This window comes from Rutidosis leptorrhynchoides, chromosome 4, assembly GCF_046630445.1.
Source record: "Rutidosis leptorrhynchoides isolate AG116_Rl617_1_P2 chromosome 4, CSIRO_AGI_Rlap_v1, whole genome shotgun sequence".
Taxonomy (NCBI): Eukaryota; Viridiplantae; Streptophyta; class Magnoliopsida; order Asterales; family Asteraceae; genus Rutidosis; species Rutidosis leptorrhynchoides.
The window spans coordinates 503394239-503422127 of NC_092336.1; the positions used below are offsets into that span (position 1 = coordinate 503394239).

The 27889-nt window shown below is 37.2% G+C and overlaps 1 protein-coding gene across 13 annotated transcripts; it reads right to left on the reverse strand.

Annotated features, from left to right (window-relative positions):
* Positions 1–348: 348 nt before the first annotated feature.
* On the reverse strand, positions 349–27859 carry LOC139839549 (U-box domain-containing protein 33-like). Of its 13 annotated transcripts, none has more exons than XM_071829630.1 (12): positions 27725–27859; positions 25908–27359; positions 25448–25591; positions 22035–22178; positions 4942–5042; positions 4682–4803; positions 4508–4612; positions 4215–4398; positions 3686–3826; positions 2895–3368; positions 735–1457; positions 349–635 (listed from the first exon to the last, which is right to left on the reverse strand). In XM_071829630.1, exons 2-12 carry the CDS (start codon positions 26137–26139, stop codon positions 453–455), a joined length of 2553 nt encoding a protein of 850 aa, XP_071685731.1. In that variant the 5' UTR covers positions 26140–27359; positions 27725–27859; the 3' UTR covers positions 349–452. The 13 variants fall into 13 exon arrangements, with proteins under 13 accessions (XP_071685731.1, XP_071685732.1, XP_071685738.1 ...); XM_071829631.1 differs by having other exon boundaries at positions 25908–26177; positions 27725–27841; XM_071829637.1 differs by lacking the exon at positions 25908–27359 and adding an exon at positions 22496–22721 and having other exon boundaries at positions 27725–27806.
* Between the last annotated feature and the right edge of the window lie 30 nt (positions 27860–27889).

Below are 27889 nucleotides of genomic sequence, written 5' to 3' on the forward strand. Positions count from 1 at the left end.
GACATAATAAGATATAAGATAGGTAGATTTTTAAAAACAAACAAAACTTTAAATTAACTATTACTATCTATATCTATTAAAATGAAAAAATTGTCACAAAGTCCCTTAGTCGAGTCAAACATATAAACGTGAGTGGTTTAGTCCTTGAACTTTGTCTGATTTTCAATTCAAGTCTATAAACTTATTTGGGTGTAATTTAAAAATATGCTCCTTTAAAATATGTTTTGTGCAAAAACAAACTTAAAAATGATTTCTTCATTTAAACTGCCTATATACTCAGCTCATTGTATTTATGAATAAGCTGAATGTATAAAAAACCGAAATGAAATACAAAAAATCGAAACGAAATATCCGGATCAAATAACATTACTAGCAACGTTTCACATACAAATTATGATATCATCGACGTTTTCCATATACAAATTTAACCAATGAATATCAAAGAAAACGATTTATGGTTGCTGGAGCCATTCTTGAATGGCAGACCGTAGTGCATGGTTCGGGACAAGGTTGGTGTTGGCTAGCTTAATGTTGGTCATAGGTGAGGTGTTATGGCCACTGTCTAACCATCCTTTTATAGCCTCTTCTTCATATGTAAATCCATCAGCTGCCACCACCGGATCTCCCATAGTATCCTACAAATTTTGACCCAAACTACTTAAATACTATTGTAGTAAAAATGCATGCAATGGACTCATTTTCACATATGTTAGTAAAAAAAATTGGAAACAAACCTGAAAGATTGGACAAACAAAGTAGTGTGGAATATCTCGTCGTCTTTCGGAACCTGACTTAGACGAACAAAGTCCACACGAAGCGCGTATCGGTTCAACCACCCTCCAAATCCCGGTTTCAAAATTGGGCCTATTTGTAGTAACAAGATCACAACAACTCAATGCCAGAACAGCCAATTGTTGTGCCTGCACAAATGGCCAGTCTCCAGCACTAGAATCCAATATATTCTTCAAATTATCATCATCTACTGCTAATTGCACTTCATTTATTATCCCCAAAGCAGGTTTACCCGTTAATAGCCTCAATAATATAATACCGAAAGAATAAGCATCTGAATTCGTAGTAAACTCTCCTGTAGAAAGATACACAGGGTCCATATATTCGGATGGGTAATTATTGCTTAAGATCTCGTTTTGGGACAGTTCATGATGGATTCCAAAGTCACTTAATTTAGTAACAAAGTTCCGGTCTAGAAGGATGTTAGTTGGCTTTAGATTACCATGAACAACGCCACATGAAAGTAGAAAAATAAGAGAGATGCATAACTCTGCTGCAATGTGGATTCTATTTTGCCATGATAATGGTGGAGTATCGTCTTTACAGTCGAGCCGATCTTCAAGGCTACCTCCAGAAAGATACTCGTAAATTATCATCCGATTATCTGGGCAGGCTCCTATGAAGGTTACAAGATTTGGGTGCCTAAGTTTGCTTACAAGATTCACCTAATTAAAAAGTAATAAGTAATGTTAGATGCATCATACATGCTGAAGAATATTATACATATAATCAATCATGGAAGCATATGATCTAGATTCAGACTGACGTGGCAGGCTAGGATTGGGCCATTAGCGTTGGTTTTTAACATGGAATCATATGATCTAGTTCGTTGTGGGACCGCTTGAGGATCGGTTTTATCCTTTTTTTGTTGCTAAACCTTTTTTTTACAATGTTTTTTAACAACTTTTTATTTATTTCTTTACTCACATCTCATATATATATATATATATATATATATATATATATATATATATATATATATATATATATATATATATATATATATATATATATAGGGGCAGGATCAATGGGGAAGTAACCAATCGGGGGAAGCGGGGGGAAGCAATTTTTTTTTTTCGATTTTTGAAAAAACTTTGTTCACGAACATTATAGATTGGATGAAAATAAGAACATTTAGAAAAGACACTTCGTGATGAATGTTATTATTTTGGCGGGAAAACGATCGACAAAAATAACATTGAAGATAATATTGTTCGTGAAGAATGTTAACGTTTTTTTTTCATGTTTTGTGAAGTAAAATTTAGCCCGATTTAGAGTTTAGGGTTTAGAGTTTAGGGTTTAGGGTTTGGTGTTTTGGGTTTATTCCATAAACCCAAAACACCAAACCCTAAACCCTAAACCCTAAACTCTAAACCATTCGTGTTAAAAACTCGATCTAAATCCTAAATCTAAACCCTAAACCCTAAATTTCTAAACCCTAATATCTAAACCCTATAAACCCTAATATCTAAACTCTAATATCTAAACCCTAATGTCTGAAACCTCAACATACGCTCGAAAAACACGATAATTGTTATATATTACTTCTTCGAGCGTTTTCCCTCCAAAATAATAACATTTATCACGAAGTGTCTTTTCTAAATGTTCTTATTTTCATCCAATCTATAATGTTCGTGAACAAAGTTTTTTCAAAAAACGAAAAAAAAAAAAAAAATTTGCTTCCTCCGATTGGTTACTTTCCTCTTGATCCTACCACTATATATATATATATATATATATATATATATATATATATATAAATATATATATATATATATATATATATATATATATATATATATATATGTATAAGTAGTTGGTATATAATCAAAAGAAAAAGAAACCAAAAATCTTGCATGTTTTGTCTATGATTGTAAGAGGTGTTTGGTATATTGAAACAAATTATTGTCTTTTAGAGTTATGTTATATTTATTACTGTTAAAATATTTTTTTATTGAAAATACATATAGTTATGTACTACAAAAAGTTTTTTGTACGCGTGGGAGTACTGTTTGCCGCAACGCGCGACTGGCCACCTGCTTGTTATCATCATATCAAGTAATCATATTATTTAATAATAATAATTAACTAATTAATTATACCTCCTGCTGATATCCTGAGTGGACTTGAGAATTACGAGAGTAAAACACCTTTACGACCACTTTGGTATGCCGAAGTAAACCTTTGTATGTAGTATAATAAATCCCTTCTCCTATCTTAAGTGACCGGTCAAAGTTACGAATGGCGTCTTTAACTTCTGATGACTCAAACTCAGAGTAAAAGTTTAAGGCTTCGTTTGCATTTTTCTCTGTTAATTCCTCGACTAGTCTAACTGCATCATCACATTCTACCTTCAATTTGTCACGTTCTTTTTTATAAATTTTAAGCTGTTCATCCTTAGAGAACACTGCATGTTCAAGCTCGTTTACAATATCGACAGAATCTGCAATTTGACTTTCTAGAGATGACTTTTGTTCGAGTTCCATTTGGAGTTCTTCCACGGTTCTTTCTAGCATCTCTTCAACCTCTAGCCTTATTCTCAGTTCTTTCGCACACAACTTTTCAGATACACTCACCTGTAAGATTGACGGTATAAGATTCTGACTGTTATGTGTATTGTGAGGTTTTCCCTGTTCGGGTTACCCAAAAGGGCGAGCATTTTTTAACTCCGATGTTTGCGCCTTATCCATAACGTTGCGTGACCGTTTACACGGCCACCCAAAGATTTGAACATGTGACCTCTCGCAAGGAAGTTCGGAGCCCCAACCACTACTGGGCTATATTGGGAAGATTTTTAACTCTGGTCGTTATGTGTATATGGCTGTATATTAGTGTTCATATATACAGAGACAAACAAAAGAGCCTTATATCGGCACAAGAATTTAAAGTTTACCTTGCGCTTAGTCTCTATGACATCTTTTTGTAATTTCCGACACCTGATAGACTCCTCAAAAGCATCTCGTTTGGACTTATCTGCATCTTCAATGGCTTGTACAAGCAGGTCATAAAGCTCATCATTTATACTTCTTTCTTGCTGCAGTTTCATATAAAGTAGTAAGTCTAAACAAATACTCCATCTTTCTGAATTTAATAGTCATCGGACAAAAAACACATAGTTTAAGTAATGTCATGTCATTATCACACTCTGTACTTTTGTTTACTTTACACTTTTACCCCTTACTTTTTACTTACCTCTTTGTTTTACATCCATAAAGTAAGTGTATATAAGAACTTTATCTCATTAATCTTATCTATTTATGGAAGTGAACTATTAATTTGAGACAATCCAGAAAAGAATACCGAACTTTTAAATCGGGACGGAGCTGAGAGAGTAGTCAATTTCCAAACATGCAGGTAAGCAAAACATAAAGAGTTCAACATGATGATTGCAGTAAAGAGGCACAAGGATATTATTCACTTACTCTGAGACTGAATGATGTAGCGTTTTGATTGTCCTCGTTGAATTTAGACGTTGTACCATCGTCTTGAGTTGGGTTGTCAGTATGTAATATAATTTGATGTCCTTCACTAACATATGCTGAACTCGGAATACTCTCTTCAGAATCAGTGACAAACGGTTCGTCTGCTTCACTCAACCAACCTTTCCTGCATTTATATATTAATATTATATTGCCGTTCAAAAAAAAAAAAATTAGTATTAGTATCATAACTAGTTTCCACTTAGTATAGTATAAGGGTATACAGTGAGGCATACCTAGTAAAAATAACTTCTCCTTTGCGTATAAACTGAATTTGACAGGAAGCAGTCGCATGTAAACACACATATATGGCTTTCTTGGATCTTAATTCCACCATTCTACTATATTTTCAAGTTTTGTAAGCACATAAATGTGAATGTAAATGCACGTAAGACTTTTTTGTGAGGTACCTTGAATTTTGCATGTCTGCGGCTGCTCCCATGACAAGCCTTCTGACATTGTGTTGAAGTACAAATTCAACAATACCTTTCTCGATATATTCCGTTTCAATATACTGCACCTCCGCACACACCTGTATATTTAAATAAAAGATCCCACATATAAGTTATTAATTAGGTCTCATGCTGTAATTAAACACACACACACACACGTAACAAGTTTGGATAATATTCCCATATATAAAGGCAATAGAAATATAAAACAATAGTACCCCCGTATCCTGACATATCTGTTTATATTTATCGAGAAGCTGGTGCATATCTTCCGTATCCATATCATGGTATGCTGTGACTTGACATGCTTGAAGGTGATCTATTTGACCCACACAAGACATACAAACATTATATTAAAAAGGGCGCACACAAATTATTTAAAATACTGTGAAGCTTTAATCTATAAACTAATTCCAAATTTCTAATCCTACTATCTAACAACGCAATGAGGATAGATAGTCTAAAGCTCTATTTCTAAAAAATAGGAACTGAGCACATTGTGACAACATGATCTGAACAACTTAATTATATAGTAATTTACTTTTACAACTATTCGCAACAAACTTTTCTAATCTAGAAAATCACCAAGTTGTAACATTCCAATTTTATAGGTATTATTTTATTATAAATAATAAATAATGTTAGTTAACTTAGTTATTTTTAGAAGATGCACTATGGGTGCAAGGTTTTAAGGAGAGGCGGGTAGAAACTGATAATATGGCTTATGGCAAGTTTTTTAAAATAACCAAACACCCCTCATTACTCTTTTATGCAGAAAATTAGATGGAAAGAAAGAGTGTGTGAAAGATTGGCGATTTTGAAGATTTCTTACATGTAATATGATCTAAGAGTGTTATTCAACACCTAATAATCACTTACTAGACCTATTGGTGCTTAATATTCATCATCTTTTCTTCATCTTCTTGTGATATTGGGGGTTTTGAAACCCCAGCTTAATGTATCAACAATTAGTTCTTATAATTCGAAATTTTGTAGCTAGGTGATGTCGTTGTTTAAATCAAGGGTTTTGACTCCCTTGAAACACTAATTCGAAATTAGGGTTAGGGTTTAAGGTTTTGAGATTATTGGATTAGTGAAGTTGTTGAACTAGTCAAAATTGAAAGTGTGTACGTGGTGATTTGTTTACTTAAGTCAAGAAAATTAATTTTAATGTGCTGTCTATGTGTAACTTGATTATGAAAGTTAAGAAATGGTGTTTAAGATTTTGAGTTTGAAAGACTTGAGTATATAAGTCATGATTTTGTTAGTAGGTGTCAAAATGGGTTTAATGGGTTTCAAGGATGAACCCTAGTTGTATGGGTCTTGATTGACCAAATGTGAATACAATGTGATGTATGTGTATGTATATATATACTTTGTAGGTGATTTGTGTACAAAGCTTGATTGATTGAATTTCTATTTGGAAGTGTTTGCTTTTATTGCGTATTTGGAATTCGATGTGAGTACAACGTGTGCATATTGCTTGGTAAAATTGACATTGATATGCAAGTTCTGATGTATGTTAGATGGTGAACGGAGCTCATAGTACATCGGGGATGTACAAGAGTTTCCAAGCGTCGGGGACGCATTAGTTGGTGTTTTGGCATTGGGGACGCCCATGCCTATTACATCGGGGATGTCTAGGGGACTTACTTTTGTCGGGGACTAAGTAAGGACCCGAATTCGCAGGGGTGTAATTTAAATGATTTGGGACGTTGTTTCTTGTCGGCGGCTTACTTTTGTCGGGGACTAAGTAAGGACCCAATTTAGCACGAGGTGCAATTCGAATGATTTGGGACTTTGTTTCTTGTTGGGGACTAAGCAAAGACTCTTGTATGCTTGTTGATATTTATATGCAGTTTGTGTATTCTGTATTCTATATTAAAATTTATTAAATGATATGTCCATATTGTATTCACTAAGCGTTTTGCTTACCCTGTGGTTGTTTACTATTTTGTGGGATCAAATCCCGGTACAGGAAAAGGTAAAAATGTAGAGATGATAGATTAGTGGATGCTTCCTGTGCTTAAAGACTTGACTTGATGCTTATGTGATGCTTGTTTTGCTCGCTTTTGATGGTTGTTGGATGTGGGGTAGATAAATCCTGGAATTCACGCTCTAGTACTAAGTCAATTGTCATTTTGTACATTTGGGTCACGTTTAACACCTTTGTTGTTTTAACCAAGGTTGCAAAAGACGTGAGACTGGTTCGAGACGGTTGGGTCCTAAAAAGGAAGAGACGTTCGAAACGGGGTCGAGACGGATGTTGACCAAAGTTGACTTTTAAATATATAAGTATATAAATGTATATATGTGTACATGTTTTAAAGCCAAAACTTTAATTGACTAATTTGTACCCATAATCGCTATCACCGTTAATATAATATAGAAAATTAAAACTAAAAATAACAAATTTGATCGATTTTACCGACTTTCTGGCTTTTCCGAATTTTGAGACTTTGACCTAATTTTTTTCAACTTTAACCCGAATTTTGACCGTTGACTGTCATATTAGACGGTTTTCTTCGAGACGGGACGGACTAGTCACCAAACCGTCGCAACGGGCGTCTGATGTGTGAAATCTAGTATATAAATTATCTCTGGAAATATGCCTGGTTTAAAGATTACTACACACTAACGGGCAGTGTACCCGATCGTGCAATAGTATAAAAATGGTAATTCCAAGTATCGTTCCAAGGACAGTATTAACGTGAGAATTAAGTTTGCAACTAAGAAAAGTAAACTAAGTTAAACTATGAAAGTTGAAAGTACGAGATAGTTCGTTTTGCGGCTATTTAACGATTAGCCAAATCAAGATAGCTTTGAAAATAAAAGACAATATTTTTGGTTTTTAAGTTTAAATAAAAGAAATGCAGACTCGACAGAAAAATAAAGATATTTGAATTCAATGGATAAAAGAATGTTCGCCTAGATATCCTATTCGCAGTGTTGGATGATTTGTTATTAAGCACTAATTCTATTAATCAATGCACGCAATTACAGAGTCGGTTTACCCAGAGTTCTCTTTTAGCAAACACATCAAACTAGGACTTATTGGCTTAGGGTTCCCTTTCACCAAAAACTATCTTTCGTTTGTGACTTAGTAACTAACTAATTACAAGATTAAGATTCAATTGGTTACGCGTTCGCTCCACACAATTCACCCCTATTTTGTTCAATTACGTTACCCGGTTTACCCCCTTGGTCCAGTAAGCACCCAATCGGTTAAGACAAATCAATTGGGAATTAGATCACTAAATTGAAACAGGGTTCCCTTTGTTCAAACAAGATTCACTAATCAACCTAGTATCAATAATTAACACCCACAAGAATGGTTCTTAATCAAAACTCATAATTATCATGCATCAATTAATAAAACCTCAAAGTAACATCCAAACACTTGCAAATATTCAATCTAGACAAACATTAAGAGTTTAGCCTACAATCATGGCTGAAATCAAAATAACAATCAAAGACATAGAATAATTCATTGTTGATAACAAAAGAATAAAACTAATTAAAGATTGAATCCTGAAGAACACACGAATCAAGACTTGATTTCGGAATGATTGGTACCTTAGAATGACCTTGAAGATCTCCAAAAATCACCTAAGTTCGTCAAAAAGTGGCTGGAATTCGTCAGGATACGATTATGAATAATTAGGGTTAAATTCGGGCTTAAATACTTGCCAAAATAGCTGAACCGACAGGTCTGCCGCGCCGCGGCTTTATTTGTCGCGCCGCGGAGAAACAAAGGAATTTCGGGCATTGTTAAGTGGCTTTCTGATCTGGAAATTAGCATTGTGTCGCGCCGCGGAGGCTGTTATCGCGCCGCGGCAAATAACTGTTTCTGAATCCTTTGTTTATTTTTCACTTTTTACTCACTTGCATACTCTAGAAACCAACATACGCCATAAATACTGAACATATTCATCCTCGGTGCGCCTTTAGCAATAACAAACTAACAAAACACCTCAAAATCATCATAAATTACCGCTTATCAACAATTACCTCTTCAAACTCGAACCTTCTCAATATCATCAATATAACCGCCAAATCGTATCCAAATGGACCAAAATGTAACTGATATCGCTAATGAAAATGTGTATAAAATACGCGATATCAAACCACCCCACACTAGAGTTTTGCTTGTCCTCAAGCAATTAAACTCGAAAATAATCTTCTACAATATAATAATGTCTTCAAATATGAATGTAGAACCAATGAATCAAGAAACCAAACAAGCATCTAGCGTGGGCACGATTTGGCAAAAATAACAACCATGGTTCCCACTTGCATTCCCCCGATGTAACTTCTCAAACCGCAATCAAAATGAATCATTATAATAACCAAAAGTAATCTCGATAACGTACCATAATGATGAAGTAGAGAATCTCGAATATAATCTTCAATGGAACCGGGAATCAAGTGGGAACCTAGCACCAAGGAATAAGCAATCGAACACATGTGCTAAGAGAACACACGGGCTACCCCGCAATTGGTCAAGCCAAGCCTCCCACAGTACCTAACATTGTGAGATGTCGGTAGAAAATAATGTGCTTAGGAGGATACACATTACGTCCGGATATCATCGATGGTTATGAGGTAACCGTCTAATCCGTTAAGTCAACCATAAAGATCTAAGTTCATCAGGCTTAAAAGCTGATATCTTACCTTTCCGGAGGTTATCCACTGGGAATCTGATCAATCACTGACATTTTGTGTATCATGGTGCGCTTCCCATTAAGCTAGCAAATCTCCCTCATTGAGATAAGCTTCAACTACCAGTTTCCCTGTTTGATGTTGAGGCCTGGTAGATTTCCAGTCGATTTTAGCAATGACTTTTCAAGACTTTTCGTCACCCTACAACTGGTCTGGACTACAACTTCTGAAACAAATCAGCAAGTGTGTCGTTCGGGAGACTTGACTCCCTTTAGGATGGAGTGGATTCATCCTGTATGGTCATAAAAGGTGGTCGAGCGCATACATTGTCCTTGTTAGGAGAAACAATGAAGACCGCCCTATAAAGTTTTCGATCTAGCGTATGGCCCGGCTTCGACCACACGATCCAATCACCGTTCATACGGTTGACACCCGTTTTTGTACAAGTGACCTACGTATGAACTGAATGTTCATGTAGGATTTCACATTCAAAATAATGAACGTGTTTTGAAAGTTCAAGACTTCCTCCTCTAACAGTACCTCATCGTGATATGATGGATAATGAAATGGCACGCGTAAGAGGTATACGTACCAAGTAGGACGGTCGGAAGACTTTACTTCCTTAATGAGTGGATCTGAGTCACTCGGAAGTGCCAATTTGTTTCAATTGACACCGGTTTTGAAAAATCCCGAAAACCTTCGGGTTCCATAGCTTTTGGCTATGGGTTGTGTTGTCTAAGCAAACACAAGCACGTAGCTATTGCTCCTAAAAAGGTTAGCACTGGTGAAGCTCAAGGCTCCTCTTCCCACAGTATCACATCATTAAATGATGCAATAATAAAATGATATAGTTTCGGAAGTATGCTATACCAAGTAACCAAAAGTTTTTGATCTGGCACGTAATTCGGTCACAATCACGCTATGCAATCACCGCTCTCTCACGGTTTACACCCGTTTTGGTACAGGTGACCTACTATTGAGTTCTTCGAACTCGTAGGATTTCATGTTCAATGGTAATGAACATGTGGAACAACTTTGGCTTCTTTAAACATCATGAAATATAAATACCAAGCCATACTTAAACAAGGGTTTTGGCCGAATTTTTAACTACTTTTATATTTTTTTTTTTTTTCTCTTTTTAACTAACTAATTTTTTTCATTTTTTTTTTTATTTTCCCCTAAATTTTTCAATTTTTTATGACCAAAACCCCGTGAAACGTCAAGTCTTTTAAATATCAAAACCAAAATAATGATGATTCTATTAATAACCAACCCGAGAGATTTTACATCCCCCACCCCACACTTGAGATCAAGTAATGTCCCCATCACATGAGATCAAAAATGGATTAAAATCAAAAGGGTAAGAAAAATAAAAACTTATCGAGCTTAACCACAGATCGTGGAATGACAGTGACAGATGGCGCTGAACTGACTGCCAGCATAAGAACATCGTCCATTCCCGATTCTCACACCAATATCATCACTCAAGTAGTTTTGCTGAACTTAATGCCAGACTTGAAAAACCGTTTCACCAACAACCTAATAAAAAGAGAAGCAAGCAAACTACATAAATGGGCAAGGTGGTACCACCCGGTACCGAAACGCCTTGCCCCGAATAAGTCTCAAGTACATCATACGAAAAATAAAAATATCAAGTACAACCAAATCGAAAAGAAAATAGTCTAAAACCAATACAACAAGATCTACGGGCACGCAGGCCCTCATCACTGAAACCCGTCATACGGCCAGCTGCCGTACGGGTACTGCTGCTCATATCTGCGCTGGGCATCCTGAAATCTCTCCCTCTCATCATAAATCGGGGCCTCAACTCGAGGCCTAACCTCACTCCGATAGTAGACTGGTTGCTGAGCGATGGTACCAAAATAATTCTCTGGATCGTGGTAATAGAGGCGATCGTTGTGGCGTTGCCAGTCATTACCGTATGCAATCCACTGCTGATCATGGTTTATCTCATTTAACCTTTCCTCCTGCCTAGAATTACTCGTCTCTATTCTCTGTTGGCTCGCCCACATTCTGTTATCATGTTCCCGCTGATCACTCCGGAAATCACTAAACCCACTCGACATACCAACCTGTATATTACCCACTGATGAAACCAAACCATCCCAAATTTCTTGGGAAATTCCCCATTGCTGCTCACCCCCAGCTTGCACATTTGGAGCAACCGGCTCCGGCTCATTTACACCCTGATTAGCACCCCCAACCTCGGGTGCTTGTGGCTCAACAAACGGCACCACAACATCTCGACTCTCATTCCACATAACGAAATTCGCATTAAAATAAAACCTTAGATTAAAAGGTTTCATAATCTGCAGCTGATCAGTCAATCTGGTACACCTGCTGAAATCTATATTGAAAAACTTTGCAATTCGCGTAACATAATGGCCACCAAGAATTGGCCGTGTGGCTCGAATCTCTCGTGAATGATTTGACAAATATGTGCCAATAAGATTGCACAAATCCACATGTGCACCTCGCGTATACCTAAACAAAATCCATAGCTCGGTGGAATTTACTTTATCATTCCCATTCCGTCGGGCACAAAAAGTACTTGATAAAAGCTTTTGAAACAACCGTAAGTCTTTTCGTTGAATATCAGAGCCCTTGGATTCATTTGACACAAAAGGCACCAAACCCGATATTTCCTCCCAAAAATCACGCTCAATATAGCCTTCCTGACTACCAATAAACTCTGTCTCCTGTAAATACCGTTTCAAAAGATTATCGGTCCACCCTTCAAACAAATTCAACGCTCGCGCTAAATCGAATCGACTCATCGCCCTTCTCTCGCCCCCCAATCGAAAAGTTAAGAACCCTTTATCTTCCCCATTTCGTCTAGTACGAAAGCTAAGAGAGGAGAAAAATTCAACAATTAATTCCCTATAAAGATCCTCTCTTAGGGACATAGCGCGTTCCCATGCATCTAGTTCGAACCCACAATAAGACAACGACAATATGGAAGCAATTTCCTCTTTAACCTCATCAGATGCTCTGTCTAACTCATCCCAGCTGAAGAACCAAGTAGCTTGGATGTTTCGAACCGAAATAAATGCATAGTATTGAGGAAATTCTTCCTGAACTGTTTCCAACCACACTTCCGGGTCGGTTCGTCGTTCTTCCTCCATACGGGCCTGAGCCGTGGAGGATGATGGTGCACTCGATCTGTTTCTCTGCACAAATTAAACAAAAACAAATCCAAACACAAAACATTTAAGAGTTAGCGTTAAGCGAAATCAACATGTTCCACATACTTGCATCAATTGCCATCAAACTCGTTTCAACTTCAATTAAGCATTTAAACAATAGCAAGTATCCAAAAAATATGTTTGTGTTTTATGTTATCACATTCAAACTAATTCCAAAACTCTTAAAGCTTAAAAATTCCTCATTAAACAACTCACTTTAAACTCCATATAACAAACTTCATCATATCAAATAACCAACTTCAATCCAAGTTAAACAACTCCAACATCCAAATAATCATCGCATGAATCACAATTCTTATCAAACTTAACCAATTTCAAAAACACAAATAAAACCCCGCCCAAATTACCCCACACTATCTTAAAACATACCATCATTAACCATCAACACCCTTTCAAACAAAATCCCCAAATATTTAACATAAAATTCGGATTTAATCACTACCATAATTTCAAGAATAAATATCATGCATAATCAACACAATAAATCATGAAGAAACACAATAATATCATATTCATTAACAATTAATTCATATAAAAGCATAAAAGATTCAATTAAACATAACCCCTTAAATTTTCAAACATAAACCCTAAAATTAACAAGATTAATCAAGATTAATGAAAGAAAAAGCAGAAGATTAGTTAAAATCGGACCTTGACCGGCATGTTGTAGCAATTAATTGAAGAAATTAAGAAGTGATTTGGGTTAATTGAATTTAGGGTTTGAAGCCTTAGGTGTTCTTGAGAGAATAGTGTGTGAATTTGTGGTGAAAAACTGAGGCAAACACCCTAAAAAGGGGTTAAAAAAAAAAACGACGGGTCATGTAACTATTCGGGTTGGCCCATTTATTATAAACCAAATTCGGGGGTCAGAATCGTCGCGCCTGAAATGTCGCGCCGCGACGTTACGTACCGCGCCGCGGCATTACACAGTACCTGACACAAACTCTTTTGAAATACGTAATACCCAAAAACCAGTTATAGCTCGCGCCGCGACCCAAATTGTCGCGACGCGGTAATCAACGTATTCATAAAATCAACTTTAAGCTTGTTTCTGTTACCAAAGTGTTTGCATCGTCGCGCCGCGAAGGCCTTTGCCGCGACGCGGCAATACACAGGAGACTGACACTTCTTTTTTTTTTATAATTCAGCATCCTTTTAAAAAAAACAATAACCAAAAACTACCACAAATCCAACTAGTAATCAATCAAAATCAATCATTTAGCAATTTGGACTCAACAAACCCGTGATCGCACCTAATTATACACACTATACAACAATGTGAACCTTATTTAATGAGTCGTTCACGCAACTCGTCCCCAACTTCAAGTGGCGTTGGGATCGGGTTCAACGCGAACCTCATCATTAATCTCTAACGGACCCTCAAAATACTTCTTCACACGATGTCCGTTAACCTTAAAGGTGATACCATTTGCATTTTTCAACTCGATCGTACCGTATGGGTACACCTTAACAACCTCAAATGGTCCCGTCCACCGGGACTTAAGTTTTCCCGGTAAAAGCTTCAATCTAGAGTTAAACAAAAGCACTCGGTCGCCTTCGTTAAACTCTTTTGGACCCTTTAACTTCCTATCATGCCATTGCTTGGTCTTTTCTTTATAAATCAATGAATTCTCGTACGCATCAAGGCGTAACTCACCAAGCTCATTCAATTGCCCCGCCCTTAGGCGTCCGGCTTCCTTCAAATCTAAATTGCACTTTTGAAGTGCCCACATAGCTTTATGCTCAATCTCCAATGGGAGATGGCACGCTTTCCCATAAACCAACCGATAAGGAGTGGTACCAAGTGGCGTTTTGAAGGCGGTTCTAAACGCCCACAAAGCTTCATCGAGCTTATTTGCCCACTCCTTTGGATTTGAACCCACAGTTTTCTCAAGAATACTTTTAAGAGCTCGATTGGTATTCTCAACTTGTCCGCTCGTTTGGGGATGGTATGAAGTAGAAACTTTATGGAGAACTCCATATCGCTTCAATACCTTCTCCATTTGGGCGTTACAAAAATGAGTACCCCTATCACTAATTAAAGCTTTAGGAGTTCCAAATCGAGAGAATAAACGCTTAAGGAACGAAATCACAACTCGTGCATCATTTGTGGGTAAAGCTTGCGCTTCGGCCCATTTAGACACGTAGTCAATGGCAACGAGTATGTAACTATAATTCTGAGATTTCGGAAATGGCCCCATAAAGTCAATTCCCCAAACGTCAAATACTTCGCAAACTTGGATGCTTTGTTGAGGCATCTCATCCCGTTTGGTGACTTTACCGGCCCTTTGGCACGAATCACAAGACTTACAAACCAGGTGGGCATCTTTGAAGATTGTCGGCCAATAAAAGCCGGCATCATAGACTTTACGCCCCGTAATTTGGGGTCCAAAATGCCCACCGGTAGGCCCACTATGGCACTCGGTCAAAATACGCATACACTCATCACCGGAAACACACCGGCGGATAACCCCATCGGGACAACAACGAAAAAGATAGGGATACTCCCAGAAATAGTACTTAAGGTCACTGAAAAATTTCTTCCTCTTTTGATGTGACCACCCTTTCTCCAAGAATCTCCCAACTAGATAATTAGCAATGTCCACGTACCACGGCTCATCAACCTTATCCACCTTCATGAGATATTCGCCGGGAAAATCATCATGAATGGTAGTCTCATCGAGAACCTCACGGGAGGGGTTCTCAAGACGTGAAAGGTGGTCGGCCGCCAAATTTTCAGCACCCTTTTTATCCCGGATCTCCACATCAAATTCTTGCAAAAGCAAGATCCATCTAAGAAGTCGTGGTTTTGCATCCGGTTTAGCAAAAAGGTACTTTAGAGCAGAATGGTCCGTAAAAACAATAGTCTTAGATAAGACTAAGTAGGACCGGAACTTATCAAACGAAAAGACCACCGCAAGGAGCTCTTTTTCAGTGGTAGTATAATTTAATTGCGCTCCTTGCAAGGTCTTGCTTGCATAGTAGATGGGTCGGAAATGCTTCTCGACCCTTTGACCCAAAACTGAGCCAACAGCGAAATCAGATGCATCGCACATAAGCTCGAACGGAAGGGACCAATTCGGAGCAATTATGATTGGCGCATTGATGAGTTTCTCCTTCAAAAGCTCGAATGCCTTTTGGCATTCGTCGGAGAATTTCCACGGGGTGTCCTTTTCAAGGAGTTTATTCATCGGGTTGGCAATCTTAGAAAAATCTTTAATGAATCGCCGGTAAAAACCGGCGTGCCCGAGAAAACTCCTAACACCCTTAACATCGGTAGGGGGTGGAAGGTTCTTAATAGCGGTAACCTTTGCGGGATCCACCTCTATACCGTTTTTAGAAATCTTGTGCCCGAGAACGATGCCCCCTTGAACCATGAAATGGCACTTCTCCCAGTTGAGCACAAGATTAGATTTTTCGCACCTGACCAACATCCGTTCCAAATTAAGAAGGCATGAATCGAAAGTGTCACCGAAGACCGAGAAGTCATCCATGAACACCTCCATGCAATCTTCGATCATGTCATGGAATATGGCCATCATGCACCTTTGAAAAGTGGCCGGAGCATTGCAAAGGCCAAAGGGCATGCGTCGATAAGAAAACGTGCCATACGGGCACGTGAAAGTGGTCTTCTCTTGGTCCTCGGCCGAGATAGGAATTTGAAAATAGCCCGAGAAACCATCGAGAAAGCAATAGAAGCTGTTTCCCGCCAACCTCTCTAGCATTTGATCCATGAAAGGTAGCGGGAAGTGGTCTTTACGTGTGGCGTCGTTCAACTTACGGTAGTCGATACAAACACGCCACCCCGTGACAGTCCGGGTGGAAATTAACTCATTTTTATCATTGGTGGTAACAGTCATACCACCTTTCTTAGGTACACAGTGTACCGGGCTAATCCATGGACTGTCAGAAATCGGGTAAATCAGACCTGCATCAAGGAGCTTTATTATCTCTTTCTTCACGACATCTTGCATGTGCGGGTTCAACCTCCTTTGGCGTTGCACCACGGGTTTGGAGTTATCCTCCATTAGGATTTTGTGGGTGCAATAGGAGGGACTAATACCCTTAATGTCGTGAATCTTCCATGCAATAGCCGGCTTATGGGCCTTTAGCATGGTTACAAGCTCAGTTTTCTGACCTGCTGAAAGAGAAGAAGAAATAATTACCGGAAGCTTAGATTCCTCATGCAAGTAAGCGTATTCCAAATGATCTGGAAGTGGCTTCAATTCAAGCTCGGGAGGTTCTTCAATTGAAGACTTGCTCCGGTAATTTGAATCACGTTCGAGTTCTTTGAACTCCTCTTCAGTCGGCTCATAGCCGTTTTCCATCAAGGTGGTTAAAAGATCCACCTCCTCAACCTGCACATCCTCATCAATCTCAACCAATGAGCATTCTCCTGAACCCTGTAACTCTGGGAATTCCTGCAAAAACTCAGACTGGACATTCACAGTGTTAAGAAAATAACATGTATCATCAGTGTAGCCAGGGTATTTCAAAGCATGGTCGATTGAGAATGTTGCACTCAAATCATCTATCCTAAGGGTCAGCTTTTGGCCATACACATCAATCATACACCTAGCAGTATTTAAGAATGGCCGACCCAAAATTAGTGGAATCCTTTCATCCACTTCCATATCCAAAACCACAAAATCTGCCGGAAAAACTAACGACCCGGTCTTCACTAGCATATTCTCTATGATTCCACGAGGGAATTTAATAGAGCGGTCGGCTAGCTGCACAGCCATACGCGTGGGTTTTAACTCCCCGGGGTCTAGCTTAAGATAAATAGAATAAGGCATTAAATTAATGCTAGCCCCCAAATCCGCCAAAGCCCTCATACAGTCCAAATTACCAAGTAAACAAGGAATGGTAAAACTTCCAGGATCTTCAAGCTTCTCGGGAAGCTTGTTTGCAACAACCGCTGAGCATGCGGCATTCAACCTGACTGAAGACACGTTCTTCAGCTTCTGCCTGTTAGTCAGCAAATCCTTAAGAAACCTTGCATACTTAGGCACACCTGCAATAACATCAATAAAAGGCATATTTATGTTAACTTTTTTAATCAAGTCCATGAACTTGGACTTTTCGGCCTCTAGCTTCTCCAATCGCTGTTTCCTCGGGAATGGGAGCGGTGGTTGATACTCTCTAACTACCGGTTTAGCAGCAACAGTAACCGGTTCCTTAACAACTTTTTCAGCCACCTGTTCCGGCTCCTTTTCCTTTGCCGGTTCACTTTCAACAACCGGCTCACTATCATTAACTAACGGTACCCTCAAATCATACTCGTCGGGCTTCCTCGGTGGATGATACGCTAAACCACTTCGGGTGGTGATAGCATTAACATGCCCGTTTTTCGGGTTAGTATCCGTCTTGCTCGGTAACTCCCCCGGTTTTCTCTCACTATTCTTATTAGCAAGTTGACCAATCTGTTGTTCTAGATTATGAATAGCTGCTTGTTGATTTCGAAACATTTGGTCATTCTTTTCATTATTCTGAGTAACGGTAGTGACAAGTTGAGTCTGAGATATCACTAACTTCTCGATCATAGCCTCAAGGTTGGACTTTTTCTCTTCGACCTGTGGTTTCTGAAAATAACCGGGAGCTTGCTGCTGAAAACCTCCACTAGATCCCGGTTGGAACCTCGAACCCTGATTACCTTGCGGATTATAAGGATTATTGAAATTCCTGTTAAACTGAGCACGTCCCTGAAACTGATTGTTATTCTGCTGACTAATATAGTTGACCTCTTCTTTCTGATTCATAGTCAAACCCGCATCACAATCTTTGCCCAGATGCAAACCTCCACAGTATTCACAACCAACCTTCATACCATGAATATCCTTGTTCATCTTCTCCAAATTCCTACCAAACGAATCCAACTTAGCACTGAAAGACCCAAAATCATCATAAGCACCTGTACCTGTAGTCTCTGTTCTCTTAACTGAAGCTGAAGGGTAAGATTCATGATCCTGATGCCACTCATGAGAATAAGCAGCTTGCTTTTCAATGATCTCTAACGCCTCTTCTTCAGTCTTATCCATTAACGTACCACCTGCAGCTTGATCAATACTCTGACGCGTAGGAATATCACAACCTTTGTAGAAAATCTGAACCTTCTGTAAATCATTCAACCCGTGTTGCGGGCACGAGCGTAACAAAGTAGCAAAACGGTCCCAAGCATCAAACAATGTCTCACTGCTCTTTTGTCTAAATTGAGAAATATCTGCTTGAAGTCGAGCAGCTTGAGATGCAGGAAAAAACTTCGACAAAAACTTATCCTCCAAAGTCTCCCAAGATCTAATCGTACCCTCAGGTTGCTTATCTAACCATCTCTTAGCTTCTCCCTTAAGAGTCCAAGGGAAAAGTCTTGTTTTAATTGAAGTGTCGGCAACCTCATGTAGCTTAAACAAGTTGCAAACATCATTAAAATTACGAAGATGCTCGTTAGCATCCTCGGTATCTTTGCCATAGAATCGGCAATCAGAAGAAATCAAATTCAGGATCGGCCCTGTAATTTGAAAAGGCTGAGTAATATTCGGCTGAGTAATCGAATTGCCTTGGCCTCCTCGGGTGGCCTTCAACTTTTCTGCCATAGTCTGAGGACGAGGTGGTTCTCCTTCGGCCATTTCTTCAGTTTCTGTAGTATCAGACGAAGCGTAAGAGTCTTCTTCGTTAAAAATTTCAGGTGGTGTCTCGGGCACCACAGTCTCAGAAGTACTACCCAAATTAACGTAAGTATCACCCGATAAAACTGATGAATCCACTGTTAACTTTTGCTTCTGACTTAAAGCTTTAAACAACTCTCTTTCAGGCTCGTCAAATGGTTTAACAATTGGAGAATCTGAAGAACGCGTATGTTGCATGCACTACCTGTAACTGCAAGAACACAGCTAATAAACCGATTAAACGCACCGACTCAATTAGAATTAAATTAAACTAAACAGTTAAAATTAACTAAAAACAAACTTAATTATCAAACTTAATTTTCAACACAACTGTCCCCGGCAGCGGCGCCAAAAACTTGATGTGTGAAATCTAGTATATAAATTATCTCTGGAAATATGCCTGGTTTAAAGATTACTACACACTAACGGGCAGTGTACCCGATCGTGCAATAGTATAAAAATGGTAATTCCAAGTATCGTTCCAAGGACAGTATTAACGTGAGAATTAAGTTTGCAACTAAGAAAAGTAAACTAAGTTAAACTATGAAAGTTGAAAGTACGAGATAGTTCGTTTTGCGGCTATTTAACGATTAGCCAAATCAAGATAGCTTTGAAAATAAAAGACAATATTTTTGGTTTTTAAGTTTAAATAAAAGAAATGCAGACTCGACAGAAAAATAAAGATATTTGAATTCAATGGATAAAAGAATGTTCGCCTAGATATCCTATTCGCAGTGTTGGATGATTTGTTATTAAGCACTAATTCTATTAATCAATGCACGCAATTACAGAGTCGGTTTACCCAGAGTTCTCTTTTAGCAAACACATCAAACTAGGACTTATTGGCTTAGGGTTCCCTTTCACCAAAAACTATCTTTCGTTTGTGACTTAGTAACTAACTAATTACAAGATTAAGATTCAATTGGTTACGCGTTCGCTCCACACAATTCACCCCTATTTTGTTCAATTACGTTACCCGGTTTACCCCCTTGGTCCAGTAAGCACCCAATCGGTTAAGACAAATCAATTGGGAATTAGATCACTAAATTGAAACAGGGTTCCCTTTGTTCAAACAAGATTCACTAATCAACCTAGTATCAATAATTAACACCCACAAGAATGGTTCTTAATCAAAACTCATAATTATCATGCATCAATTAATAAAACCTCAAAGTAACATCCAAACACTTGCAAATATTCAATCTAGACAAACATTAAGAGTTTAGCCTACAATCATGGCTGAAATCAAAATAACAATCAAAGACATAGAATAATTCATTGTTGATAACAAAAGAATAAAACTAATTAAAGATTGAATCCTGAAGAACACACGAATCAAGACTTGATTTCGGAATGATTGGTACCTTAGAATGACCTTGAAGATCTCCAAAAATCACCTAAGTTCGTCAAAAAGTGGCTGGAATTCGTCAGGATACGATTATGAATAATTAGGGTTAAATTCGGGCTTAAATACTTGCCAAAATAGCTGAACCGACAGGTCTGCCGCGCCGCGGCTTTATTTGTCGCGCCGCGGAGAAACAAAGGAATTTCGGGCATTGTTAAGTGGCTTTCTGATCTGGAAATTAGCATTGTGTCGCGCCGCGGAGGCTGTTATCGCGCCGCGGCAAATAACTGTTTCTGAATCCTTTGTTTATTTTTCACTTTTTACTCACTTGCATACTCTAGAAACCAACATACGCCATAAATACTGAACATATTCATCCTCGGTGCGCCTTTAGCAATAACAAACTAACAAAACACCTCAAAATCATCATAAATTACCGCTTATCAACAATTACCTCTTCAAACTCGAACCTTCTCAATATCATCAATATAACCGCCAAATCGTATCCAAATGGACCAAAATGTAACTGATATCGCTAATGAAAATGTGTATAAAATACGCGATATCAGCGTCACAACGGCTCGAGACGGGGTGTTTTGCAACAGTGGTTTTAACTTTTAAATAGGCCGGGTGTACCACCGTGGCGAAAATTAATGGGGACAGAGGGGGCAGTCGCCCCCAGTGAATTTACAATTTTCAGTGTAAAAATTTTGGATTTTTCGATTTTGCCCCAGTGGAATTTTTTTTTTTTTTTGCCCCAAAGTGTTAATATTTTGTCCCAAAATCTCTATATTTTGCCTTAAAACCTTTAAATTTTGCCCAAAAACCTCCAAAATTTGTCATAAAACCTCCAAATTTTGCCCAAAAACCTCAAAATTTTGCCCAAAACCCACCAAATTTTGCCCCAAAACTTTCATTTTTGCCCAAAACAAATTGCTACGTTTTAAAAATTTTTTCGCCCCCAGTGATAAAAATTTCTGTTTTCGCCACTGGTGTACCACAATGGTCAAATGTTTATATTTTGGGCATGATAAGATATGTTGGATGTATTATTTAAAGTTAAAACATGTTGTAATTGAATTGCGTGTGTGTGTCAATTTGGTAATTAAACGGGTCAAAAAGTGTTTTAAAAAGGCTGAAATTGGGTCATTAGCATGTGGTGCGCCGCACCTAAGCCCCGGTGATCCGCACCATAACGAGTAAACGTGTAGAGTTTGGGTAGAAGGTTTTAGGTGCGCTGCACCAGATTTAAAAAAGAAGTTGTCGTTTTTTGAAAATGAATATTGGTGGTCGATTCACAAGTTGCAAAGCATTAAACATTAACCAAGGTCACCTAACTAATTTAACTGCGATGATCGACTTAGAAACAAATATAAAAAGTTAAAAATCATTCACAAAGAAAAAATAATTACCAAAGTGGATTGATTCTGCAGGTTGGTGGACATGAAGTATACATATCTGACTACCTCCTGAATTCTGTAGGGCCCACAGCAGAGTTGACCGACATTCTTTCAAGTCATTCCCAACAGCTACGTAGACTTTGTCCTCAATACGACCTGTTTGTTGAACAATTTCACCACTAATTTGTGAATTTTTTTTTCTTTTTTAAAAAAACAAAAACTCATAGATACGAAGACTTCAACAAAGGATACAACAACCAAAGATCGGGAGGCTCATACCTAAAAAGTTACAATTGAACAAAAATTATAGATAACCGAACCTCCACAAAGAGATAAATCGGAGCAAAAATCAAAGCTAAATACTAAAGAAACATAAAAACCAATCTAAACAAACTACCAAAAACCAACACCAAAAGTAACAACAAAATACCATGACAAACCAATGAATCATGGGTCCGCCCTCTTCAACTTACCATTTACCATTTTTTTTACAATTTTTTTTCCGGCTCGATTCTCGATCTTGTATGTTATAACATTGGAGGACCCACCTTTATGTGCCGGATTGGGACACGGAGTCGAAGAAGAACCAACTCGATCACCAACATGAACTTCTTTGAACAAATCTTGAACCGCTTCTACGATATCTTCGTCGTCGTCAGTATCAAGTGGATACATTATCTGACTAATCCTTTGTGCATTCTCCATTGATACAAAATTGACCAAATCAATCAATCTGCAACTCACTATTTTGTGCTAATAAATGTTAGACTAGGGTTATGTCAGATAGACCCTAAACCCATTTTCATATCTATCGAAACAATCTACAAACGTAATGCTTGATATTACGGCTATGCATTAGACTAAAATTCCCATTTCATATCTACACTTTAAATGGACACATATGTATCGATAAATATAGAGAAACTTGCATACCATGATAAGAAAACAAAACTGCAAACACGCTAGAAAAAATTTGAACAGACTACCAAACTAATGGAAAACTGAAACTAAAGTTATAAAAATGATGATCTGTTGGAAATTTTTGATAGGAGTATATATTTTTACTGGAAAATTCGAAGAAAAGAGAATATATATGTGTATGTATTTATATTGAGAAGCAGGCGTGTTAATTACTTAATTTCAGAGAAATTGTAGTGCTGACAAGGTTATGGGCTCCAGACGGTAGGGACTTTAAAACGTCACAACGGAAAAAATAGGGTCGAGACGGATGCTGACCAACGTTAACTTTTTATATACATTACAAACATAAATATTTCAAAGTAAACATAGATATTTGCCTTTAATTTGAAATATTTATATTTTAAATATTTATGTTTGAAATATTTAAAAAGTCAATGTTGGTCAACATTCGTCTCGACCCCGTCTCGGACGTTTTTTGCCGTCTCGGACGTTGTTGACCGTCTTTTTGACGTTGTTGACCGTTTTTAACCGTTTTTAGGTCCGTTGCAACGGTAACATTGTAAAACCTTTGCGACGCCCGTCTCGGCCGTTTGTTACAACACTGAGGATGCGTTTGATAAAACTGAATGATTTAGCACTGAATGATTCAGAGCTCTGAATGATACAAAAGTTCTGAATCAGTATCGTTCTGAATGAAAACTCACTGTTTGATAAGAGTTCTGAATCAACACTCTGAATGATATAAAATTACCATATTAACCTTATATCAATATCTATACCTTTACAAAAATTATACTTAAAAAAACAACAATAATATAAATATCTAAACATTCATAACAAAATAAAAATAAAAAACAACAATACCCACTAAAATTTCCAAACATGAAATTACCCTATAATTTATGTGTAACTCTAATTGACCGATCCAGATCTCACAAAAAACAACAATACCCACAAAAAATTAAAGCACTTTTACATAGAATCCCCACCAAATTGCAACCTTGCTGAAGGTATATAGGCAAACAGGAAACAAAATATGAGTGAAGCGCTACTTGAAGTCGCTGAAATTAAAGAGAGTTTAAACCCTAAATTTCATTATTATAAGAAATCCCTAAAATCATGTAAGAGAGATTTAGCTTGTACATGATTGTAGGTATGTTTACGTTGGTTAATTTTTGGTAAAAACAAGAAGATATATTGATGATGAAGATAAATATACATATAAGGTAGAAGATAGAAAAAAATAATTTTAAAGAAAGATTTTAATCGGATGTGGATGAAGTTTATTGGTGATGAAGATGATAAAAAAAGGTAGAAGATAAAAAAAGATTTTAAAGTTGAAGCTTATTGATGATGAAGATGATATTACCTGGTGATAGAAATCAAACTTGGATGAAGGATCCTACGAGTTGCAGATGGTTGAAGATGTGGGAAGATAATGAGAATAAAAGGGTACTGAGGGAAATATGTAGCCACTGAATGGTATGGAGAGGTCTTTAAATTTGAACGGTTCAGAATCTGATTCAGAGACACCCTTCATTCAGTGACCCAAATCAAACACTCTGAATGCTAACCGATTCAGCACTCAGTGCTGAATGGTCCCATTCAGATGCAAGCAAACACACCCTGAGTGAGCTAACCGATTCAGCACTCAGTACTGAATGGTCCCATTCAGATGGTACATAAAGTTTTTTAATAAGACGTGTTGCAGCGATCGATAAAGCGGGAAATCATTTGTAAACATTGTTTCAGTTATTTATATGTAATTAAAAGACGCATATGGATAATTAGTACAAAATTATATGTTTCTAATTAGATGGAAAAATTTATTGATAATAATAATAATAATATATACCCTACAAAAGTTTAAAAATCAAAATAACCCGTTGTTGATAGAAATTATTTACATTGAATAACAAAAGTTTAAAAAGAAAACATCTCTAAAATTTATTATATATGGTCTTATGCGAGAATAATATGATAATAATTATACGGTGTTGTAGCTCATGTAGTAGTGGTCTGCCTCTCTATTAGTGAGATGTCAATAGTTCGACTCCTGTGGAGTGCATCATCGCACACAGGGTTGTCCCTTAACCCTTGAATTTCATCCAAAGGTGTCTTTCGCACATCCCTTAACCCTTGAATTTAAAGTTAAAACATGTTGTAATTGAATTGCGTGTGTGTGTCAATTTGGTAATTAAACGGGTCAAAAAGTGTTTTAAAAAGGCTGAAATTGGGTCATTAGCATGTGGTGCGCCGCACCTAAGCCCCGGTGATCCGCACCATAACGAGTAAACGTGTAGAGTTTGGGTAGAAGGTTTTAGGTGCGCTGCACCAGATTTAAAAAAGAAGTTGTCGTTTTTTGAAAATGAATATTGGTGGTCGATTCACAAGTTGCAAAGCATTAAACATTAACCAAGGTCACCTAACTAATTTAACTGCGATGATCGACTTAGAAACAAATATAAAAAGTTAAAAATCATTCACAAAGAAAAAATAATTACCAAAGTGGATTGATTCTGCAGGTTGGTGGACATGAAGTATACATATCTGACTACCTCCTGAATTCTGTAGGGCCCACAGCAGAGTTGACCGACATTCTTTCAAGTCATTCCCAACAGCTACGTAGACTTTGTCCTCAATACGACCTGTTTGTTGAACAATTTCACCACTAATTTGTGAATTTTTTTTCTTTTTTAAAAAAACAAAAACTCATAGATACGAAGACTTCAACAAAGGATACAACAACCAAAGATCGGGAGGCTCATACCTAAAAAGTTACAATTGAACAAAAATTATAGATAACCGAACCTCCACAAAGAGATAAATCGGAGCAAAAATCAAAGCTAAATACTAAAGAAACATAAAAACCAATCTAAACAAACTACCAAAAACCAACACCAAAAGTAACAACAAAATACCATGACAAACCAATGAATCATGGGTCTGCCCTCTTCAACTTACCATTTACCATTTTTTTTACAATTTTTTTTCCGGCTCGATTCTCGATCTTGTATGTTATAACATTGGAGGACCCACCTTTATGTGCCGGATTGGGACACGGAGTCGAAGAAGAACCAACTCGATCACCAACATGAACTTCTTTGAACAAATCTTGAACCGCTTCTACGATATCTTCGTCGTCGTCAGTATCAAGTGGATACATTATCTGACTAATCCTTTGTGCATTCTCCATTGATACAAAATTGACCAAATCAATCAATCTGCAACTCACTATTTTGTGCTAATAAATGTTAGACTAGGGTTATGTCAGATAGACCCTAAACCCATTTTCATATCTATCGAAACAATCTACAAACGTAATGCTTGATATTACGGCTATGCATTAGACTAAAATTCCCATTTCATATCTACACTTTAAATGGACACATATGTATCGATAAATATAGAGAAACTTGCATACCATGATAAGAAAACAAAACTGCAAACACGCTAGAAAAAATTTGAACAGACTACCAAACTAATGGAAAACTGAAACTAAAGTTATAAAAATGATGATCTGTTGGAAATTTTTGATAGGAGTATATATTTTTACTGGAAAATTCGAAGAAAAGAGAATATATATGTGTATGTATTTATATTGAGAAGCAGGCGTGTTAATTACTTAATTTCAGAGAAATTGTAGTGCTGACAAGGTTATGGGCTCCAGACGGTAGGGACTTTAAAACGTCACAACGGAAAAAATAGGGTCGAGACGGATGCTGACCAACGTTAACTTTTTATATACATTACAAACATAAATATTTCAAAGTAAACATAGATATTTGCCTTTAATTTGAAATATTTATATTTTAAATATTTATGTTTGAAATATTTAAAAAGTCAATGTTGGTCAACATTCGTCTCGACCCCGTCTCGGACGTTTTTTGCCGTCTCGGCCGTTGTTGACCGTCTTTTTGACGTTGTTGACCGTTTTTAACCGTTTTTAGGTCCGTTGCAACGGTAACATTGTAAAACCTTTGCGACGCCAGTCTCGGCCGTTTGTTACAACACTGAGGATGCGTTTGATAAAACTGAATGATTTAGCACTGAATGATTCAGAGCTCTGAATGATACAAAAGTTCTGAATCAGTATCGTTCTGAATGAAAACTCACTGTTTGATAAGAGTTCTGAATCAACACTCTGAATGATATAAAATTACCATATTAACCTTATATCAATATCTATACCTTTACAAAAATTATACTTAAAAAAACAACAATAATATAAATATCTAAACATTCATAACAAAATAAAAATAAAAAACAACAATACCCACTAAAATTTCCAAACATGAAATTACCCTATAATTTATGTGTAACTCTAATTGACCGATCCAGATCTCACAAAAAACAACAATACCCACAAAAAATTAAAGCACTTTTACATAGAATCCCCACCAAATTGCAACCTTGCTGAAGGTATATAGGCAAACAGGAAACAAAATATGAGTGAAGCGCTACTTGAAGTCGCTGAAATTAAAGAGAGTTTAAACCCTAAATTTCATTATTATAAGAAATCCCTAAAATCATGTAAGAGAGATTTAGTTTGTACATGATTGTAGGTATGTTTACGTTGGTTAATTTTTGGTAAAAACAAGAAGATATATTGATGATGAAGATAAATATACATATAAGGTAGAAGATAGAAAAAAATAATTTTAAAGAAAGATTTTAATCGGATGTGGATGAAGTTTATTGGTGATGAAGATGATAAAAAAAGGTAGAAGATAAAAAAAGATTTTAAAGTTGAAGTTTATTGATGATGAAGATGATATTACCTGGTGATAGAAATCAAACTTGGATGAAGGATCCTACGAGTTGCAGATGGTTGAAGATGTGGGAAGATAATGAGAATAAAAGGGTACTGAGGGAAATATGTAGCCACTGAATGGTATGGAGAGGTCTTTAAATTTGAACGGTTCAGAATCTGATTCAGAGACACC